The sequence below is a fragment of the Scyliorhinus torazame genome, chromosome 14 (assembly GCF_047496885.1).
Source record: "Scyliorhinus torazame isolate Kashiwa2021f chromosome 14, sScyTor2.1, whole genome shotgun sequence".
NCBI lineage: Eukaryota > Metazoa > Chordata > Chondrichthyes > Carcharhiniformes > Scyliorhinidae > Scyliorhinus > Scyliorhinus torazame.
Window position 1 is genome coordinate 32,076,844 of NC_092720.1, and position 22,449 is coordinate 32,099,292.

The 22,449-nt window shown below is 43.9% G+C and overlaps 1 protein-coding gene across 3 annotated transcripts in view; it reads left to right on the top strand.

Annotated features, from left to right (window-relative positions):
• Positions 1 to 21,355, top strand: part of plod2 (procollagen-lysine, 2-oxoglutarate 5-dioxygenase 2) — a 278,992-nt gene extending 257,637 nt beyond the window's left edge. For all 3 annotated transcript variants that reach the window (XM_072473887.1, XM_072473885.1, XM_072473886.1), the window contains 5 exons: positions 189 to 254; positions 3,719 to 3,823; positions 4,634 to 4,780; positions 9,432 to 9,557; positions 19,978 to 21,355. In XM_072473887.1, coding sequence (XP_072329988.1) covers positions 189 to 254; positions 3,719 to 3,823; positions 4,634 to 4,780; positions 9,432 to 9,557; positions 19,978 to 20,133 — 600 coding nt within the window. In that variant the 3' untranslated portion in view covers positions 20,134 to 21,355. The remainder of the gene's footprint in view (positions 1 to 188; positions 255 to 3,718; positions 3,824 to 4,633; positions 4,781 to 9,431; positions 9,558 to 19,977) is intronic.
• The last annotated feature ends 1,094 nt before the right edge of the window (positions 21,356 to 22,449 follow it).

The following is a 22,449-nucleotide window of genomic DNA, read 5'->3' on the forward strand; positions in this document are numbered from 1 at the left end:
GGTGAGCAACGGAGGTGTGAGCTCAACCTGGGTGTTAAATTGTGGACAGCTGCCTGAGGCGCACTAAGCAGTAACCTCTCGGGAGGGAAAGTCGAAGGAAGAGGCGGCTGTGTACCTCTGCCATCTCAAATGCCTGAACTGACATCAACTTTTATTTATTCCTGACTTTCACAATTTATGTTTTGCAGGATTGGAAGGAAAAGTACATTCATCCAAACTATTCCAATATATTTACAGGGAAGGTGGTTGAAGAGGTATGTCACAGTTTGCTGAGAGTAATCAAAGCACTGTCTGTTCAAACATTTGCTGTTCCTTACAGATCCCCTTATGGTTACCATTGAAAATTGTTCCAACTTTTCCATTTGCTTAGCCAGCAGCTAGCTTACCCATATATATTAATGCACAAGACACAGAACCACCAAGTCCCTCTCCAGTAGCACACTATAAAAGTTTTCTAATCAGACCGTCTAGTCCCCACAAGTGATATGCCTCCTATCTAAGCATAGCCTATCATTTCTTGCATCTTGCATTCATTGTCATCCCGCAGCCAAGACCCCGTGGCTGGAATTTTGCACTTTAGTCTCCTATAGCACATGCCTGGCCCATTAAAAGAAACTTCTTAAACCCCACACCTCCGCCGCATCCCCGTAAAGCAGTAACCCCACCTAACCTTTTGGACACTGATGGGCAACTTAACATAGCCAATCCACCTAACCTACACATCTTTGGACTGTGGGAGGAAACCTGAGCACCCACAGACATGGTGAGAAAGTGCAAACTCCACACAGTCACCCAAGGCTGGAATTGAACCTGGGTCCCTGGAGCTGTGAGGCAGCAGTGCTAACCACTGTGCAGAGTTTCATTGTTGGGACTCACTTCCCCGTTGGCAGTGCACCCCCGCCTGCAGATTTCCCCGTGGCTTGGGGTGGCTTCAATGGGAAATCCCATTGCCAAGCGGCGGGAAGAAAGAATCCCACCGCCAACAAACAACGCACCACCGAGAAACACGTGGCTGGGGAATAGAGAATCCTGCCCATTATCTGTGCCAATTACTGCCCATCAGTCTACTTTCAATCATCAGTAAAGTGATGAAAGGAGTCCTCAACAATGCAATCATGTGGCACTTGCTTAGCAATAATCTGCTCAGTGGCACCTAGTTTGGATTCTGTCAGGGCCACTCAGCTCCTGACCTCATTACAGTCTTGGTTCAAACATAGATGAAAGTGCTGAACTCCAGCGGTGAGGTGACAGTGACTCCCTTGATATCAAGGCTGCATTTGACTGTGTGTGGCATCAAGGAGCCAACCCTAGCAAAACTAGAGTCAGTGGGAATCAGGGGGAAAACCCTCCACTAGCAGGAGTCATACCTGGCCCGTAGGAAGATGGTTGTGGTTGGAGGTCAATCATCTCAGCTCCAGGACATCACTGCAGGAGTTCCTCAGGGGCCTACCCTCACCCAACCATCTTCAGCTTCTTCATCAATGATCTTCCTTTCAGCATAAGGTTAGATGTGGGGATGCCACTATGTTTTCACAATGTTCAGCATCATTCTTAACTCCTCAGATAATACCCAGGCTTGGCTGACAAATGGCAAGTATCGCACCATACAATGTTAGGCAATGACCATCTCCAATAAGAGAGAATCTAGCCATCATCCCTTGACATTCAGTGGCATTACCATTGCTGAATTCCCCACTATCAATATCCTGGGGGGTTACCATTGACCAGAAACTAAACTGGACTAGCCATATAAATACTGTGGCTACAAGAGCAATTGGAGGCTCGGAATCCTGTGATGAGTAACTCACTTCCTGACTCCCCAGAGTCATTCTCCAATCTACAAGGCATAAGTCAGGAGTGTGATGGAATACTCTCCCCTTGACTGGATGAGGGCAACTCCAACAACATTCAAGATGCTTTACACTATCCAGAACAAAGCTACCCGTTTGATTGTCACCCCATTCACCACCTTAAACGTTCAATCCCTCCACCATCAACACACAGTAGCAGCCGTGTCTACCATCTACAAGATGAATTGCAGGAACTCATCAAGGATCCTTATACAGCATCTTCCAAACCCCCGGCCACAACCATCAGGAAGGACAAGGAGAGCAGAATCATGGCAACACCACCCGGCACCTGGAATTTGCCCTCCAAGCCACTCAACATCCTGATTTGGAAATATATCTCCATTCCTTCACTGTCACAGGGTCAAAATCCTGGAACTCCCTTCCTTACAGTACTGTAGGTGCACCTACGGCATATCTACACCTCATTGACTAGAGCAGTTCAAGAAGATGGCTCACCACCACCTGCTCAAGAGCAATTAGGGATGAGAAATGAATGCTGGCCAAGCCAAAGCCCACATCACTGAATGAATTTATTTTTAAATCTGTGATTCCAATGTGTAGCAGGAAAACTGAAACTGAAGATCCCACTACATGCGTCCATTGTTTTTAGTATAACCCTGTGGCATATCTGAGGTTTCTTAATGTTAACAGTTAAATATTTGGTAAGAAAATTATGGATGATGGGGGCAGGGATGTGGAAATAAAGACTATGAAAATCCTATGCAGTATGTCAGTTGTACAATGCCATAGATTGTAAAGTCACAAAATGTTATTGTCCTCCCACAACATACATCACACCACTGTGCTTAGGATCTACACTGGATTCCTTTTTTTAAAAATTCATTTACAGGATGTGGGCGTCGCTGGTTAGCATTTATTGCCCATCCCTAGTTGACCTTCAGAAGGTGGTGGTGAGTTGCCTTCTTGAACTGCTGCAGTCCTTGAGGTGTAGGTACACCCACTGCACTGTTAGGGAGGGAGTTCCAGGATTTTGGCCCAGTGACAGTGAAGGAACGGCAATATATTTCCAAGTCAGGGTGGTGAGTGCCTTGGAGGGGAACCTCCAGGTGGTGGGGGTTCCCAGGTATCTGCTGCTCTTGTCCTTCTAGATGGTAGTGGTCCTGGGTTTGGAAGGTGCTGTCTGAGGAACCTTGGTGAGTCACTGCTGTGCATCTTGCAGATGGTACACACGGCTGCCACTGTTCATCGGTGGTGAAGGGTTTGAATGTTTGTGGAAGGAGGAGCAATCAAGCGGGCTGCTTTGTCCTGGATGGTGTTGAGCAGCTTTGTGAGTGTTGTTGGAGCTACACTCATCTAGGCAAGTGGAGAGTATTCCATTACACTCCTGACTTATGCCTTGTAGATGATGGACAGGCTTTGGTGGGTCAGGAGGTGAGTTACTCACCGTGGGATTCCTAGCCTTTGACCTGCCCTGGTAGCCACGGTATTAATGTGGCTAGTCCAGTTCAGTTTCTGATCATTGGTAACCCCCAGGATGTTGATTGTAAGGGAATCAGTGATGGTAATCCCATTGAATGTCAAGGGACAATGGTTAGATCCTCTCTTGTAGGAGATGGTCATTGCCTGACACTTGTGTGGCGCAAACGTAATGTGTCACTTGTAACAAAGGAAACTATTTTTAAATAATCTCCATATATTATAGTAATATAAAAATTACACGTGTTCTGCAGGAAGCTTATGCAATGAATTGCTCTGGATGGTCTGATTGTAAACTGTTACCTGCCTCACCAAAACACCATGACATTTTGAACAGTGGGGTTTTGTTTTCCCATCCAGTGAGGAATGCAACCTGTATTTCCACTCCAGCTTTTTAATGCGGACTTTGTTTCTCCTTTTCTATTTGGCAGCCATGCCCAGATGTCTTCTGGTTCCCCATATTTTCAGAGACGACCTGTGATGAGCTTGTGGAGGAAGTAGAGCACTATGGTGTTTGGTCGGGTGGAAAGAGTGAGGTGAAGCCTTGGATTGGCACGCATTACTTTAATAGGCTACTCTGTCTTCCTCTGTCGGCCATTTTATTCCCGTATTTTAAAAATTAGGGATCCAGGTTGACGGGCTTTGCTCCTAGTCTCAAGTTTCTTTATTGTTTAATCCTTTTGTTACTCCCCTCCACACCCTTGCACCATGCTCATTTTACAGTGCAGTCACTAGTTCATATGGGCTCAGTATATAAAGCTTTCCTCAATTCAGCTGTCTGCCACTCTGCATCACCCTCCACCTTAAGCCTATCCCTTTAACTGTGCTTGTTTATTTGTCCCAGTATCTCCTAATGTGGCTGTCAAATTTTGTTCACTCTTTAAAGTGACGTGGGCTCTTTTAGTCCATTAAAGGTGCCGCATGAATGCATCATGATGGTTAGAAGAGAAAGCAAGGGCAGCACGGTGGCGCAGTGGGTTAGCCCTGCTGCCTCACGGCGCTGAGGTCCCAGGTTCGATCCCGGTTCTGGGTCACTGTCCCTGTGGAGTTTGCACATTCTCCCCGTGTTTCCGTGGGTTTCACCCCCACAACCCAAAGATGTGCAGGGTAGGTGGATTGGCCACGCTAAATTGCCCCTTAATTGGAAAAAATGAATTGGGTACTCTAAATTTATTTTTAAGAAAGAGAAAGCAAGACTACTGTACTCACAAAACTGAGGATTTATTTTTAGCTGAATTTAGTCAAGAATGTGGAGATCGTTGGCATATTTGCTTTCTGTGTCCCTGTCTTTTAGCTTCTCTGAACCTGAAAGATCTCAGCCCACTAACTCATCCGTTCTGTTTTAGGATAAGCGGTTGGTTGGTGGATATGAAAATGTTCCCACTGACGACATTCATATGACCCAGGTGGGGCTGGATCAGGTGTGGCTGCATTTCATTCGGGAGTACATTGCACCAGTGGCACTAAAGCTTTTCTCTGGTTATCACACCAAGGTATGGTTTTCCATCACAAGTGTTTAATGTTGAAAAAGGAAGTGCAAAATGTATCTTTTGCCAAGGCCTAGAGTTTGCTCATCAGTTGAATTAAGCAAAACAAAAATGAAACTACCCTCTGTGTCACAATGGAATGAACTAATGAGAAAAGTCGATTTAAGCTACAACTTTCTCTTATTTGTCATGTTCTGGAGTGTAATAACCTGACAACTTACTACCATTCAGTCTGGTATTCCAGGTGTTAATTTATATTTGACAGGTACGGTGCCACTTATTATGTCACTGGGAAGATATTGTCATTGAGGTATTGTAACAGCTAACAGATATTAGTGCGCATTCACATTCCAACATAGTTTAGCAAGCTGGAGTAGTGGAATCTAGAATAACTGATCACAATCAAAATCTGATTTTCAAAACCACATGTATGCAATTGTTTAATTAATGGCATTTGATTGTAGCAATCTTTATTGGCTGATGCCATTGTTCAAAGCCTATTCCCTCTGTTACCACTGTGTTAATCCACAGGCATTACCATGGCAACATTCTCTGTTTGGGAGACATGGGGCGCGTTCTCCCAAAAGGGAACAAAGTCCCCTACCGAGTGCGTTTAGCCGCGTGTTTCCCGGCACTCGCATATAGCTATTCAATGCGACTCGCGTTGAATAAGGAGCCTGAATGGGGAAGGCGTGGCCAAGGTCGCACATAGCGCCGTTTTGTACAGTGGGGAGCTCCGTTGTAGCAAGAGATCAGGACGCCATTTTTAAATAGCGTCCCGTTCTTCGAGGCTCCCGAAACAATCCCCAACTTCCACCCGCCCAAATGCAATATGGAAGGGTCCCCAGTAGCCACTAACCCCCTGCAAAACACACGCCAGGCAAACCTGGCCTGATCATGCGTGCAAACAAATACCAACCTGGCACCTGGCAGTGCCCATGCCAGCTGGCACAGCCAGCTGGGCAACCTGGCAGTGCCAGGCACCACCCTGCCCAAAGTACATGCATCTGGGGGCCTCTGATCCTCTTGGAGACCCCCATGAGAACAGATCCGTCTGGTCCTTGTTTGATCGGATCAGTGCTGAACTGCGCGCGTCCGAGGTCTCTGAGGCAAGGCATTGAATCCCAAAACCTCAGGTACCTCGGGAATCTGCACATTAGAGTGAAGCTTACTGACTCGCTCGAATATGCAGATTTGCTAAAAAGTGATTCCACCCATTGTAGGCGGGATTCACATTGTGAGACTGTGTTGAATCTTGCGAGGCGGGTAGATCCCGGCAGTGGAGGCCGGTGCAGACCTGATGGGCAAAATGGCCTCCTTCTGAACTGTAAATTCTATGCTAATAGGCCAGCACTCTGCTGGCACGACTTCCGAGCAATTCCCAGCCCAGTTGGCATTCTAACCACTGGGGCCAGTGTTAGTGCCAAAGAGCCTGGCAGCCTGAGCTGCTTTTAAGTGCTCCACTTACCAATCACTCACTGCAGCCACCAAGATGGCTCAGAGGAGACCTGTCCCCCGAAGACGGGACACATAGCTCTACTGCAGTGAGGAGCAGAGGGACACCCTCTTCCCCAGCGTGGGCACAGACTCGAGCCTGCCCTCCTGGGAGGGGCAGTGTCAGGAAGAGATGCTGGTGATCTGGAGGAGTGGGGGTCACTGGTGAGTCCTCTGCCTTGACAGGGGCAGATAACCAGGAAGCGTTCCCTAGGCCATAGTGCAGGGGTCCTCTGGTTGGGGTGAGCTCTGCTAATCCCTACATCCTCTGCAATGGGGCAGCGCTTCTGAGGAGTGCCAACACGTGGTGGGCTCCTAATTGAGCTTGGCTCTTGACGAATCCGCTGGGGTATAAGGGTGGCCAGAGGGGCGCCCTTGGTCGCGTTTGTGGCCTCGTGAGGCAGAGAATTTCACCCTACATCAATGGATCCTGATGATCACAAAATGACTGCCCTGCTAAGCAATGCACTTATCATCAGCTACTCAGCCTGTCCTTCCCACTGCACTCCCCACTGTCCTCCCCAGGTTCTCCTTCCCATAAGGCCACGAAGAATAATTATTCTTCTGTTAGAAATACTTCTCACTTACACATTCTAACTCCTGTCATTCTTCTGTGGAGCTGGCTGTTAAACAGGCGATGGGGATAGATTGGTCCAGCTGACTAATCTGCAGGGGAACACTGAGGAGAGATACTCGGGGTATCTAGGGTATTAATCAATTAATTAATTAGTATTTGTTGGGGCTATTCACTACATAGAAAACACGCTATTCAGTTACAGTAATTATCAAAGGAGTGAAGTTAGCTAGTCTCTGTATTGCTGCAAATTCTGGATTGCTTTCATTTAAGTTTATGATAGTACAGTCATATATTGCACGCTTGATCTAAACATGAACCAGTTCCCTGATTGAAACCTGCAAGTTTGCCTTTGTACACTTAGAAGGGGTAAAGGACAAAGTGGGTTGCAAATACTCAAAGGGGGTGCAAGCAGGAGAAGGTAATATCTATGCCAATCAGTATCTTTCTATTATTCTTTCATGGTAAGAAGTCTTACAACACCAGGTTAAAGTCCAACAGGTTTGTTTCGAATCACTAGCTTTCAGGGTGCTGCTCCTTCCTCAGGTGAATGAAGAGGTATGTTCCAGAAACATATATATAGACAGATTCAAAGATGCCAGACAATGCTTGAAATGCGAACATTAGCAGGTGATTAAATCTTTACAGATCCAGAGATGGGGTAACACCAGGTTAAAGAGGTGTGAATTGTGTCAAGCCAGGTCAGTTGGTAGGATTTCGCAGGCCAGATGGTGCGGCGTGAATGTAATGCGACATGAATCCCAGGTCCCGGTTGAGGCCGCACTCATGTGTGCGGAACTTGGCTGTAAGTTTCTGCTCGGCGATTCTGCGTTGTCGTGCCTCCTGAAGGCCGCCTTGGAGGACGCTTACCTGAAGATCAGAGGCTGAATGCCCTTGACTGCTGAAGTGTTCCCTGACTGGAAGGGAACATTCCTGCCTGGTGATTGTCGCGCGATGTCCGTTCATTCGTTGTCGCAGCATCTGCATGGTCTCGCCAATGTACCACACTTCGGGACATCCTTTCCTGCAGCGTATGAGGTAGACAACGTTGGCCGAGTCGCACGAGTATGTACCGCGTACCTGGTGTGTGGTGTTCTCGCGTGTAATGGTGGTATCCATGTTGATGATCTGGCACGTCTTGCAGAGATTGCCATGGCAGGGTTGTGTGGTGTTGTGGTCACTGTTCTGAAGGCTGGGTAGTTTGCTGCAAACAATGGTTTGTTGAAGGCAAGTAGTGGGGGTGTGGGGATGACCGTGGCAAGATGTTCATCTTCATCGATGACGTGTTGAAGGCTGTGAAGAAGATTTCGTAGTTTCTCCACTCCGGGAAAGTACTGGACGACGAAGGGTACTCTGTCGGTTGTGTCCCGTGTTTGTCTTCTGAGGAGGTCAGTGCGGTTCTTTGTTGTGTCGCGTTGGAACTGTCGATCAATGAGTCGAGCGCCATATCCCATTCGTACGAGGGCATCTTTCAGTGTCTGTAGTGGTTAACACCCTGCCTCACAGTGTCAGGGGCCTGAGTTCGATTATGACTTTGGATGACTGTTTCCATGGAGTTTGCACTTTCTCTCCATATCTGCGTGGGGTTCCTCCGGCTGTTCCGGTTTCCTCCCACAGTCCAACGATGTGCAGGTTGGTTGGGTTGGCCATGCTGGAATTGCCCCTTAGTGTCTAAAGGTTTAGGTGTCATCATGGGGTTAGGGCCTGGGAGGGGGCCTAGGTAGGGTATTCTTTCAGAAGGTCAGTGCAGACTCGATGGGCTGAATGGCCTCCTTCTGCACTGCAGCGATTCAATAAAATCTCACCGATATGACCGGAGATTTAAATGGCTCACTGGCCCCACCATTGTGGGGGGGGTGGGGGGTGAAAATACAGTCATGAAGTGATGGAAAAAAGTCAGGTGATTTCCCTATGAGCCCCTAATTTAAACCGTACGAGTAGGCAGTGGAACAGTAGCCATGTTAATGATAGGCATTTTTCTAGAGGAGGAAGGGAAAGAAAGTTACAGGGGGCTATGGAAACACAGAAGCCAGAAACACTTCACACAACATTTTTACGTAAGGAAGCCTTTTACTGATCCGATTTTCGGTGCCAATCTTGGTTACCTGCAACTAATCATTCTTTATTACTGGAACTGACTACTGGAACTGACTAAAGTGTTTCCACATGTTTGTTAATGTGGTCCTCAACAAACATTTTGCTGAGCAAAGACTGTCAACAGACTTTTCGACAAATTTGACTTGATTGGAGACAGGCTAGCAACAACCTAACATAGATGTACAATTGGCTGGACCCTCCAGTTGGTTATTATAATGCCTGAACCAATGCATGCTTTTAATTATAGATTCTGTTTAAAATAGGGCTCATCAGTAAATCTAGGCCACATTTTTAATGTTTAACTCACAGACTTGGGCGTTTTGATAGTCTTTTGAAATGTATTTTCAGCAAGCTAGAGGTTTAAAAATAGTCAATTTTATTTGGGTGCAACTAATGCTGAAAGGTAATTAATGAGTGCACCAAAGTCCCACCGTCACAAAAACGACGAAGCAACTCAGTAGTTTTCAATGTTGTTTGTTCATTTCTTTCCAGGGTTTTGCCATGCTGAACTTTATTGTAAAGTATACACCAGAAAGACAAGCTTATCTAAAACCTCATCATGATTCCTCTACGTTCACTATAAACATCGCCTTAAATAATAAAGGAATAGATTATCAGGTGGGTTAGATATGTTCCTTGTGTTATTTTATTGTTACTAAGTCAGCTCTTCTCACTTGAACCTTCAGTAAAGGTCTTGAGTTTAAATAATTTAGGTTTCTGCTTTCTTCTTGCCTACTTTCTAGTTGGGAAAAATCAGACTAGGAATTGAGTTAATTTTTTTATAGCTGAATCTTTAACATTGTTCCTCCTTGAAAGAGATCTGGAAATAGTGCTCATGCAATGTTCACTAACCTAGGCTTTTCTCTTCCTCTCTTGACCCTTCCACCCTCATTAGTTCCCCACAACCTCCCCAGCAAATCTGGGCCTAAAGTTATAGGATGGTGGGGGGTTCATTCGGAACACATCACCACCAACTGCAGAAGCCCCAAAGCCATATTACGCTCTAATGAGCATTGGTTGGCATTAGGCGGGACATACACCCCTCACTCGGGAAGGACTCCCGCCCCTTGGAGAGCTGACTGCCAAACAGACAGGACGGCAGCTCTCCAGCCCGTGCGGCAGCAGAGCCAGCAGTGGCCAGAGGAGGCAACGCACAAAGCTTTCTGAGCATGAATCCCAGGATCTGGAGGACGAGGGAAGTGGCAGGGGTCCCAGGGCAGGGAGGGTAGGGAGTGCCAGGGGGAGAATTGGAATTTTGGGGTTAGGCTAGGGTGTGGTGTGGTGGGGGGAGGTCCAGAGGTCACTGGGCCTTAACGAGAGGATGCCCCCAGTCAGAACAGGGCGCCTGATGGAGGCACCCGCTTCCCGCCCGAGCTGTAACTATCTTTATTTCTGTGATATCCCCCATGCGATGTCATCCGCCCGCCAGCCTAAAAGTTGAGGCTGGGTGGGAGGTGGCCCTTAAGTGGAGCAAGGGCGGTCTTCCCATCAAAAGCCCTTCCCGACCCAGGGTATAATTGCTGTGAGGTCGAGGCAGACAGGGAACTAGAGAGATTCCCATCCACACCCCACCACTTCAGAACCCAGCAGGGTGGGAGCGTACAATTCTGACCCTGGGGTGGATATGTCCTCCAAAGCTTGTGCCACTAATTCCCCCTCACCATGTGCTCCCGCCATCCTCATTTCCTAGGGACTGACTCTTCACGTCAGTGTACACCTGCCATTACATAAACTTTATGGAAATAGGAGCAATATTGCATCTTTCACATTTCCCAGCATTGTATTGTATAAATGCTGGGTACAAAGGCAAATACTCCTTGATTCAACAGCAGGGAGAGAGAGTGTCATTTGTTCGCAACTAGGAGCTCTCTGTACTCCCAGAACCAAAACCAACAATATCAAAACCTCCCTCTCAAATGAGATTTCCGAATAGAAGCCAGTCCTTCCTTCAATATGCTAATGACACCAAAGACAGAAGATTGGCTGGGAACAAGGGCACATGGAAGGCAAAAATGTTCGACCCCTGACTCCACTGTGAGGTACGAGGCAGAAAACCTAGATCGCCATGTTAAGTCATTGTGGGGCAGCAACCAACATGGCGATCAAAATGCTGAGTGATTTTGTTGATTCACGAGAACACAGGTTTTCTGACAGTGCTCAGATCAGGTTGCAGTTTGAATAGTACCTTCAGCTTCAGCGCAGCAAAACATTTAAACTTGAGAATGATGCAGAATTTGGATTGGAACATAAATATAAGCTGATGAAAGGCACACTTAAGACAAATGGTTGGAGTACGTCTACATACAAAGAGTGGTTAATATCTTAAATTGTTTGAAAGGTAAAATAGTCAAATCAAAAGCTGTGTATCCTTTTAAGAGGGTAATAGATGATGTGATGAGGATGACTTTCTTTCCGGGGAAAGATGAGCAAAATGACTTCTCTCCCCTGTACCTATAGATGATTATCTTTATAGATGTGGACAATCTGCTATTCTTTATAGGTTATTTGTGGACGCCAAAATACATTGACATAATAAAGATGATTGTGTTTTGACTTGTAGCTATGTATAGCCGCATAGGTGCTGTTTGTTCCTACAGTTGTGTAAGAAGCGTCTGAGGATATGCTTATATATACAGATCACAGGGCAGCATGGTGGCGCAGTGGGCTAGCACTGCGGCCTCACGGCACCGAGGTCCCAGGTTCGATCCCGGCTCTGGGTCACTGTCCGTGTGGAGTTTGCACATTGTTATGGGCCAGGGTTTAGAGAGAACCCCAAAGTGTATCATGGAGTTCACCTGACCCACAACTTTTAATAGATTGTGGTATGGGGAGCACACGGCCCACTCTACAGGTGTGATACAGCAGAAATGGAAAAGCATTTTTTTAAGGCAAAACAATGTTTATTCTATGAACTCAAGTTAACCTTTTAAAAACATACAGTGAACATCATAGCAACCATCAACTCAAATATAACGCCCAAAGAATACAGCTTAAGTAATCCTTAAACTATCCTTTTAATGACCCCTCCCCCCAAGAAAAAAAAACCCATCAATTTCAAGATGGTTTCATTTTTTACCTTTTCACTAACCTTTAAGAAATGCACACAGTAAATATACTTTCTCGTTTCAAAAAACACCACCCCCATCAAGTATAATATAGTCTATTTTGTTCTCGTTCAAATGCTGGAATGGGTATTAAGGGCACTGGTTTTATCACTGCTTGAGGTTTCCCTATCACTTGACATGTGTGACATGATCGACAAAATTTAACAACATCTTTATGTAGTCCAGGCCAATACAAATGTTTCTGGATTTTAGCTTGAGTTTTCCTTATTCCCAAATGACCTCCCATTGGTACCTCATGTGAAACTCGCAACACCTCCTTTCTATACCCTACCGGCAATACTACTTGATGAACTTCTGCCCACTTTTCCTCCGCCTGCATATGTAAAAGTCTCCATTTTCTCATCAAGAAATTACTTTCACGGTAATAACACTCTGGTATACACTCAGATTCCTCTTCCATGTATGCTTTCTGATACATCCGTTTTATTTCTACATCTTTCTGTTGTAACTCCGCCAATTTTCCTGAACTAAAAATATCCGCCTCATCCTCCACCTGTTCTTGTTCTTTTCCAACCATCTGATCAAAAATCATTTCTGATAATTGCACGTCAACTTCATCGTCACTCTTTGATTTCTCCTCTTGTCTTAACCTGTGACTTTGCAACCTTGTTACTACACAATCCGGAAAAATCCCAGGATATTCATCCTTCAACACTTCAGTTGTCTGATTTTCCACTGGTTTATCAACCACAGTAGGCATCACACTCACCTGCGATCCAGCTATATCATTACCCAAGATAAACTGTATTCCTGGACAAGATAGTTTCTCTATTACTCCTACTACCACTTCACCACTCATCACTGGACTTTCCAACCTTGCCTTTTCTAATGGAACACTACTCCTCACCCTGAATTCCATATATTACTACCTTTTCTGGCAACATTCTTCCCAAACTACATATCTCCTCATTTCTTGCCATTAAAGATTGACTAGCTCCCGTATCTCTTAGAATTGTGACTTCTTTACCTGCTCCTCCTGATACACATGAGTAAACTTTACCCACACAAGTAAATTATTTAAAGAGATCTGGCACCTTCTTATCAATCACCTCTTGATCAGGCTGTACAATCTTTTGCACCTCCTTCTCGTCACTTGGGCTTTCCTTTCCCACTTTAACAAACCCCACTGTCTTATCCTGTTTTACCACCTGAGCCTTCCCAGTGCTTTTCTTCAACCACCAACACTGTGACTTTACATGGCCTAGTTTATTACAGTGAAAACATTTGAAACTTTTCATTTCTTTTCCACCCTCCTGGATTTATTTTTTAATCTGAGGTACACTTTCCTTCTTGTCTCCCATCAGATCTGCTTTACCTTTACCACTTAAGTATTTCTCATGTCCCCAGTTTCTATCCCTCACAGGCTGAAACTGATGTCGGAAACCAAGCTTTGATTTATGAACTAATTCATAATAAGCTGCCATTTCTTCTGCTAATCTCGCAGTTTTAACCCTCTGTTCTTCCACATGAGTCCTCACTACATCAGGAATTGAATTTTTAAACTCCTCCAAAAATATAATTTCTCTGAGAGCTTCATACGTTTGGTCTATTTTCAAAGCCCTTATCCACCTCTCAAAATTACTCCGTTTGATCGTTTCAAACTCCATGTATGTTTGACCAGGTTCTTTCCTTAAATTTCTAAACCTTTGTCTGTAGACTTCAGGCATTAGTTCATATGCATCTAAGATGGATTTTTTCACCTCCTCATACGTCCCAGATACCTCCTCCAGTAGTGATGCAAACACTTCACTAGCCCTACCTACCTCTTTGTTTGAATCCGTAATACCCACATGTCCTGTGGCCATTTCATGTGTTTAGCCACCTTTTCAAATGAAATAAGAAATGCTTCTACCTCCTTCTCGTCAAACCTTGGCAATGCTTGGACATATTTAAATAGATCCCCACCAAGCCTTCGACTATGACGCTCTTTCTCACTATCCTCATCACTAACATCCAACTGTACGTTTCCCTTTATGTCTGCCAATTTTAACTGACTGTCATGTTTCATGGCCATTTTCTGAAGTTCAAACTCTCTCTCTTTATCTTTTTCCCTGATCTGTATCCCCCTTTCTCTTTCTTTTTCCTCTCTATCTCTTTCGTATTCCAGCTGCTTTAATTCTTTCTCATGTTCCATTTGTTTAAGTTGTAACTGAATGTTTGCCATTTCCAATGAGTCAAACTGTACCTCAGGCAACTTTAAATGCTTAGCCACCGCCATAATTACCTCATCTTTTCGCATTTTGTCAGGTAATGTTAACTGCAATGCTTTTGCCAAATCCAACAGTCTGCTTTTAGTCTCTGTCCGTAAGGTACTGCGTGTGACCATCTCCACCCCCAAAAACTTCTGAGACTCTGAAAGAGCCATTGTCCACAACACATTCCCCACTTAAGCTAGAATGCCACACCTGAAAAGCAAGCACAATATGCTCACCCCTCACTGTCTTTAAGTCCACTAAGCCAATCCAATAGATGGACTTTTATCCCCCTCGAGCCCCCAATTTGTTATGGGCCAGGGTTTAGAGAACCCCAAAGTGTATCATGGAGTTCACCTAATAGATTACGGTATGGGGAGCACACGGCCCACTCTACAGGTGTGGCACAGCAGAAATGGAAAAGTATTTTTCAAAACAAAACAATGTTTATTCTATGAACTCAAGTTAACCTTTTTAAAACATACAGAGAACATCTTAGCAACCATCAATTCAAATGTAACCGCCAAAGAATACAAGACTACGGCATCCTTAAGCTGTCCTTTTAACATCCAGAAGATTTTTAAAAAATCTTTAAACAAAAGCACATCAGGTTTACATTCACTACTGAGAACATTTATAATTCTGAATTCACCAAATGATCAAGAGATAGTCTTTTCATGGCAGAGAGAACAGCAGTACACCTGCTTTGTCTGGCTTCAGCTCCAACACTGAAAACGAAACCAAAAAGACACAGACACACCCAAGCTTTTCTCAAAGTGAAACTAAAAAGCAGAGCCAGAGCTCAGCTCCACCCACACTCTGACATCATTGCAGTAACATGAACAGCCAAACATTTCTTAAAGCGACATTCTCATGACAACCTTCTCCCCGTGTTTGCGTGGGTTTCGCCCCAGAACCCAAAAATGTGCAAGCTAGGTGGATTGGCCACGCTAAATTGCCCCTTAATTGTGTACTCTAAATTTAAAACAATATATATACAGATCACATCATAGCTTCCAAGTGATAACTCAGAGGGTATCATTGCATTACACATCTACATTACACATTACAGCCTATTGTCACATGCCTTAGTCTCTCTGCATTGTGTAACAATTCAAAAGGAACTTCAAGCATTACTTTTCGAGTCTCTATTTTAAGATTGGAGCTGAATGTGCTTACACAGTCCAGCCTCTATTTTCTAATCGTGTTATTTAAGTCTGGCATTAACCTTTTGAAAAGTCCTCGCTCTCCCAATGAAGAATGCAAAAGCTGAAAGTTGACAGGTAAGTGCCATTCTCCTGAAGTTTAATTCCAAACCCAAAAGTTCCTAAAAAAGGGATCATCCTACTGTACCAACAATAACCTGAAGGCACTTGCAAGGCTTTTCGCCATGTGTGTGTGATGGACTCTGGGCTACGGTTGGGATTTGTAACAGGTGTGCTTGAAGATGAAGATTTTGTGGCTAAAACTGAGCTGTCAATTCCTGATTGTGATTGCCGGGATGAGCATTTTGTCCTTGGTTCGCTGACTGAAGAAGGAATAGTTTAAAAAGAGAGAGGTAGCAAAAGTACTTTGCAATTCAACCCATCCAGGCAAATAATCTCGAGTTTGCACAATGCCATAGGTAGACAGGAATGTAGAAGGCCTGGATATAAGTCAAAACGTAATCATATTTATTATGTCATGTTTATTATGATGGTGTCCACAAATAACCCAAATATTTTTATTTAGTCAAATTTCATTGTAGGTTTTGTTGCTGCATGGTTATTTGGTTTTATTTCTCCCCACACTCTCCAAGACCCCTCATATTAAATTCAATGAGCTGAACCCACTAATATATTTTTCATTATTGTAAAATCTGGTTGCAGTCAATTGGGCCTGCCTCATTTCACATTTCCATTTAAGATGGGTTTTAGCTTCATTTTAACAATCCTCATTCCTATATTAGACCTGCCATTTTCAGATGGTCCTGACACTGCCTGATCTTCTTGGAAAAGTTGTACAATTCTGCTTTCTGTGATATTGCTTAATATCATTACAAGTTTCAGGTCTACCGTATATATTCGTTCAGGTACAATAATTACTATCATGAGCATCGTACATTCAGGCATATGTCTGTAACAGCCTAATGCCTAGTTATACAATAGCAGAGCCAAGAGGTTAACCTTCCCCTCTAATGCAATGTGAATTTGATATCGCGGGGGCAGATCTCCGGCTGCGTTGCGCCCGGCGTAAATCACGGTGCCTGGAGAATTCGGGAGAGCCCCGAATCGGAATATGCACTGGGCGCAAAACCATTTCCAGATGCTCCCGGCCCGCTCCAGCTGACGTGAAAAGGGCGAGAAACTGATCACAGTTCACTTCCATTAAAGTCACCCGGCACAAATCACTACCGGTCCTTGAAAGCATGGACCATGCACCATGGACTCTGAGGGGAAGCAAGGATGTGAGCATACCCCTCTCCGCTTACCTACAGGGAGCACAAGGGCACAGCAGCCGCTGGCCAGATGCTGTTGGGGTCTTCAAGGGAGCTGGGTGTGGGAGGCTCGAGCTGGGCTGGAGGGGGGCAGGACAGCGGGTCTCTTCCCCCCCCCCCCCCCCCCCCGCCGCCCTGGATGGAGCTCGCTTTGAGTCTGTGAAGCCTCGAGGTCTGTTTTCTTTCATGTTTAACGCCCCCCCCCCCCCATAACAGGGAAAAGCACAGCTGCAGCCTGTCTTAGGGCAGAGTCATTCTGCAACTTGTTTCTTGGAGAAGCATTTCACTCCGCTTGAAGTTTGTGGGCTCCGTGGTTTCACTGTTGCAGTATGCCTTTTATCCCTTTGCATTTGTTTTTTTATATACCATTTCACTCCTCGTGAAGTTTCAATGGGCTCTGTGATTTCAATGGTGCAGTAAGCCTTCTTTTATCCATTTGTACTTAGTTGCATACATTGAACTCCACTCCCAATTGACTTTTACAAGCTTCTTGATTGGCAGCTGAAGGCTATTTCAAAGGGGGATTAGCTTTGTTTTTATAGCACTTCATGGTCCATTACTCTGAAGTGCCCTCTTTTGAGTTGGTGTCCAGTTTGACCGCATTGTTTCTATTATGGATTTATTTTGACTCTGAACTGCTCCCTAGAAGGAGCATGTGCTTTTTCTGTTTCCATAGTGAATTTGCTTACAGTCAGAAGTGCTTCCTAGGAAGAACAAATGCTGAACCACCCTGATTATTACACCCTTTTCAGAATATTAAAAATTGCAATGTTTCAACGTGTTTGGAATTGTGTAATTCTTAACCTAATCTGCCTGGTGAATAACTGATTGGTTTGGATGAAGCAAACACTTTGCATCTCATCCGATTGTACTTTCCTTTTCTAAAGGAAATGTCAGGTTAAAATTGCCCCCATTATGTCTGGCATCCACTTGACAGTGTAAAATGACACTGAAGTAGCAGAAGTAAAGATCTTGTGGAGCAGACATTGTCCAATAATGGAAATTAGCAATAAATAGCTAAATTGTTAATTACTGCATTATTTAACAGCCTGCTGCATTTGGAAACAGATGGTAAAAGAGCCTCTTTTCCCCCATACACAATGCTCTTAAAGATCACTAGTGACAGCAGTTAAATTTCCTGATTATCAACATTATCCATATATCTTCAATATTACAGACTTTATTCGTCACTCCTGTAGAATATTGAGCTCTGAGATAGTTGGCATTATCTACTAATTGTATAAAATGAAGCCAACCATTAAAGCCTTTAGACCGTATTCCAATTGACTCACACTGCTGCCAACAATAGCTAACTTGCAATGATTACAGTCCCAGCCGATGTTACTACGGGACAGGTCAGATCCCACGGTGAGATCCTAACCTTTTTTGTTTAGAAACATGGAAAATGTTTGCTAAACAGTCGCAGGGATCGCTGATCAAATTTTAACAAAAGAATTATACATTTATTAAACAAGAAAAGATAAATTATTATATTACTCCTCTTCAACTGTACTTTTACAGATAAATACAGATTAGTAAGGATAGCAAATGATACAAAATCTATCTTGTACTCTAATGCTCTCAGTAAATACACAGTCCGTGTAAACCAATAAGCGGAATGTGGTCAAGGCACCCATAGTCTGAAGTTTTAAGTGACAGAATCCATCCCAAACCGATGCTATGGGTCTCTTATCAACCCTCCCCAGACGCTTGTCACATTGTGAGTCAATACATGTCTTTCACATGAGGGTTTCCAATCTCCATACTCTGAGTATTCACTTTGGAATTTTCCCAAACTATGCTTTCACTGGGACATCTTCAACCAGGGTGTCAAGCTGTCCTCTTGATGTTCCTCTCTCCCAGGAATCCAGTTACCAAATGCATTCAAGCTGTGCCTTCCACCGACACTGTCAGGTATTCAGCCGTAAAACAGGACCCCACTTCTTTGTCGGCCCAGAGTAAGGAGTCACCCACATTTGGCTGGCGTCTCAGATCACTTGGCTTCTCGCAAGCCCACGTTGCTTCAAGTCTGCTTCCAGCAGTTTGCTCCCTTTAAACTTGGCACAGTCCTCTGTTGCTCACTCGTGACTTCATTTAACAGGACCTTTTCCAGATTCCTGTTCCTTTCCTTGACATGACTTAAAGGACTTCTTGGGACCTTTTGTTAGGACCTGCTCACTGCAGTTCCCTTTTCCACTAGACTACTGACAACTTGTTAATGCCATTGAGATCCAGAACTCATCGACATTCACTGTTACTTTAATTCCAGAGAAACCCATCTAAGATTCCCAGCGCAAGAGAAATTTAAACTGCTCCCTTCATCTTAGAAATTAATCGCCCATTGAACTAAAAGCTGCTGTCCTATCTCTGTGGGTCCCTCTTTCTTGACCCCTGTTGCTAGGCAACAGCGGATTTTGTCTATTTTTTTTTTAATTTTACTAAACTACTTCAAAAACTCATGGAAAAGTGTTGGCTGCACTAACCCCTACAGAACAGCTGTCTCCACTCTGACATGAAACTAGAGCCAGGTTTCATCTTTTTAACCAACAAATAAACAATATAAATTCAACTTAAACTTAAAGCTGTACCTTATTCCTAACGGCCACAAATACAACTTACTTTGTAGAATCATAGAATTTCTACAGTGCAGAAGGAGGCCATTTGGCCCATCGAGTCTGCACCGACCCTCTGAAAGAGCACCCTACCCAGCCCCATTCCCCAGCTTCATCCACGTAACCCCAACTAACCTTTGGACACCAAGGGGCAATTTAGCATGGCTAATCCACCTAGTCTGCACATCTTTGAACTACAGGAGGAAACCGACGCAGACACGGGGAAATTGTGCAGACTCCACACAATCATCCAATGCAGGAATTGAACCTGGTACTATGAGGCAGCAGTGCTAGCCACTGTGCCACCCTTCTAGGTGTAACACAATTCATATTCCAGTAAGATTTATCTATTCTTGTATTGGGATAAAGTTGATCCTGATAAAAAGTTTATCTTAGCATTAAATATGTTTTTCTAAGACCAGGAGATATAAAGATAGATTTCATGCTTTACGTCCACCATTCAAATGGTCACATTTGCTAGAGATGGGAGACAGCTACTGAGAAAGACAGAAACATAGTGTTTTTCTGAGCATATAACACAGGTACCTGTGGTAGCCTTTCTTTCAATACTCAGCTGTAAACTTAATATTAGCTGCTCAAAAATCTAGAAAAATAATCTTCGTCTCATTTCAGGGTGGAGGCTGCAAATTCCATCGATATAACTGTGCTGTCGAGTCGCCCAGGAAAGGATGGAGTTTCATGCATCCAGGAAGACTAACTCATCTTCACGAAGGGCTTCCGACTACCAATGGAACACGATACATTGCAGTGTCTTTCGTTGATCCTTAAAATTCTAATGTCCTTGCACCCTGCTGAACACGCAAAGTATGACCAGAGGCCTGTCTTTTGAAACGGCCGACCTCCCATTCAAGATGTAATGGGGTAGGAATTTTTCTCTTGACGAAAACGTAAGGTGGCCGATATCCAGTCAGCCACTCCTTATGCACTCTGTCTGATATTAAATTCCATTGTACTTTGGAGCTGAATATCGGGCGCTCTGTGTGTGACAAGCGGCTGATCCGATTATTGTCTGCTTTGTGTTGTCATTGGAGATGAGTTTCTACCAATATTTTTGAAACCGATGCTTGAATTTCCTTGTGATGATCTAGAAATTAGTTTTTTAAAAACCTTCTGTTAAATTTGATTATTATTTTCATTAAAGACAAGTATCAGTGCGAAGGCATACTTGGCAGGAGTGTTCCATCATGTTGGTTAAGAAACCACCCCTTGCTGTTGAATAGTCACTTGTTGAAGGGTACCTGAAGCCCAATGACCTTGTGCTGTATTAGTCTTGCATTACGCAAACACAGGACAGATCTGAAAACTACGCAGTTAGTCTGTCTGCAGACTGGATGGAAGTATTTTATACCATTTAACATACTTGTTTATATTGTCTGTTAACAAGCAACTATGCTGGGAAATGACAACTAGATTGTGAGGATGCTCACAATGTTGACATGTAAAACAGATCAACTGCATGCAATTCAGCAGCAACAGATGGGCTTCACACCACCATGATCAGAGGAACATGCTGACTTAAATCAAATATCAACCCGCATAGGACACCTTAAGTAGGGAAGACCGCTGAGTGTACAGACAGAAGAGACGAGCGACTTACACAGTGCTTCCCAATCTCATTTTAGTATCTTTAATTGAGCGTCTCGTTTGACAACCCACGTTGTTCCTTTTGAAAGAAAATAATTTGCACAGCAGGTTCAATATCACCAAACCAGGAGGTTGTTTTAAAGGATGGTCCCCATGCGACAGACATTGTAAAAGTTTTTCTTAAGTCTTTTTTTTTTTTTTTAAACCTGTACACACAAATCAAGTTGTGCCATTTGAAGAATTAAAACTCTGGGCAGTTAATATTCTGTCAGATGTTAAACAGTGTTAAATATTCAGAACAAATCTGCTCAGTGGAGCAACAATATAGACATCTGCCTTTAGAGGGCAAAATTAACTTATTCTGCCAAGTGTTTTTAATTTTAAATAAAAATGTGTTGAAAAATTAGATCTGTGTTGATTGATGAATTAATAGTCTTCAAGTAGAATATGGTTGTGCACCTGTTTTTGCCAAATATACTGAAAGCTGTGTATACTACAAAACATTTGTGACCAGCCGAGAATAGATTGACGACTTCACTGTTATCAGTATCATATGTTTAATTCAGAAGCCTTGGACTGAAACCTAGCATTGGAGCTTTAATCGGGCTGATTATTAATTTAAATAGAGGTTGCATTGGAAATTTGGTGGATTTGCAAACTGTTCTTTGATTTCTGCGATGTGGTTTCAGTCCAGTCCTGATTATGGTTTTGTGAACCAGACTGCAAGAAAAAGTTTGAAGTCAGTTTTGTGTAACACCTTTCATTATCGGCAGGTATCTCAGAGTGATTTACAACCAAGTAGGTACTTATGATGTGTAATCATTGTTGTAATGGAGGAAACATGGCAACCAGTTTGCACATAGCAAGCTCCCATAAACAGCAAGGTCTGTTTTGTGATGTTGATTCAGGGCCAGGATACCAGGGCTAACTCCCGGGTTCTACGAAATTGTGCCATGGGATCTTTTTTGTATCCTTCGTCTGAAAGACGGACATGCTCAGAAGATGTTGAGAATTAATCCAAAGCAGAAATCAACCCATAATTTGATGTAATTGAAAAATGAAAATAGCTTATTGTCACAAGTAGGCTTCAAATGAAGTTACTGTGAAAAGTCCCTAGTCGCCACATTCCGGCGCCTGTTTGGGGAGGGTGTTACGGGAATCGAACCGTGCTGCTGGCCTGTCTTGGTCTGCTTTCAAAGCCAGCAATTTAGCCCTGTACTAAACAGCCCCCAATTGATAACTATTGAGCACCAGGATAAATGGAATAAAAATAGAAATGTCATACTAGCAGAGAATAGAAGTTCTCTTTGAAGATCCGGTAGTTTATTCATGTACAGCAAGTACTTGCTTTAATTCACTCCACTTAACATTATTTTATTTTACAGCCATTTATTATTTCTGGCTGCTTCGCTGATTTACGTCGCAATTTCCATTTTTACATTACGGCATTGGGCGTCATCATTGCCATCAGCTTAGCAATGGAACAATGCTGTTGGCAGG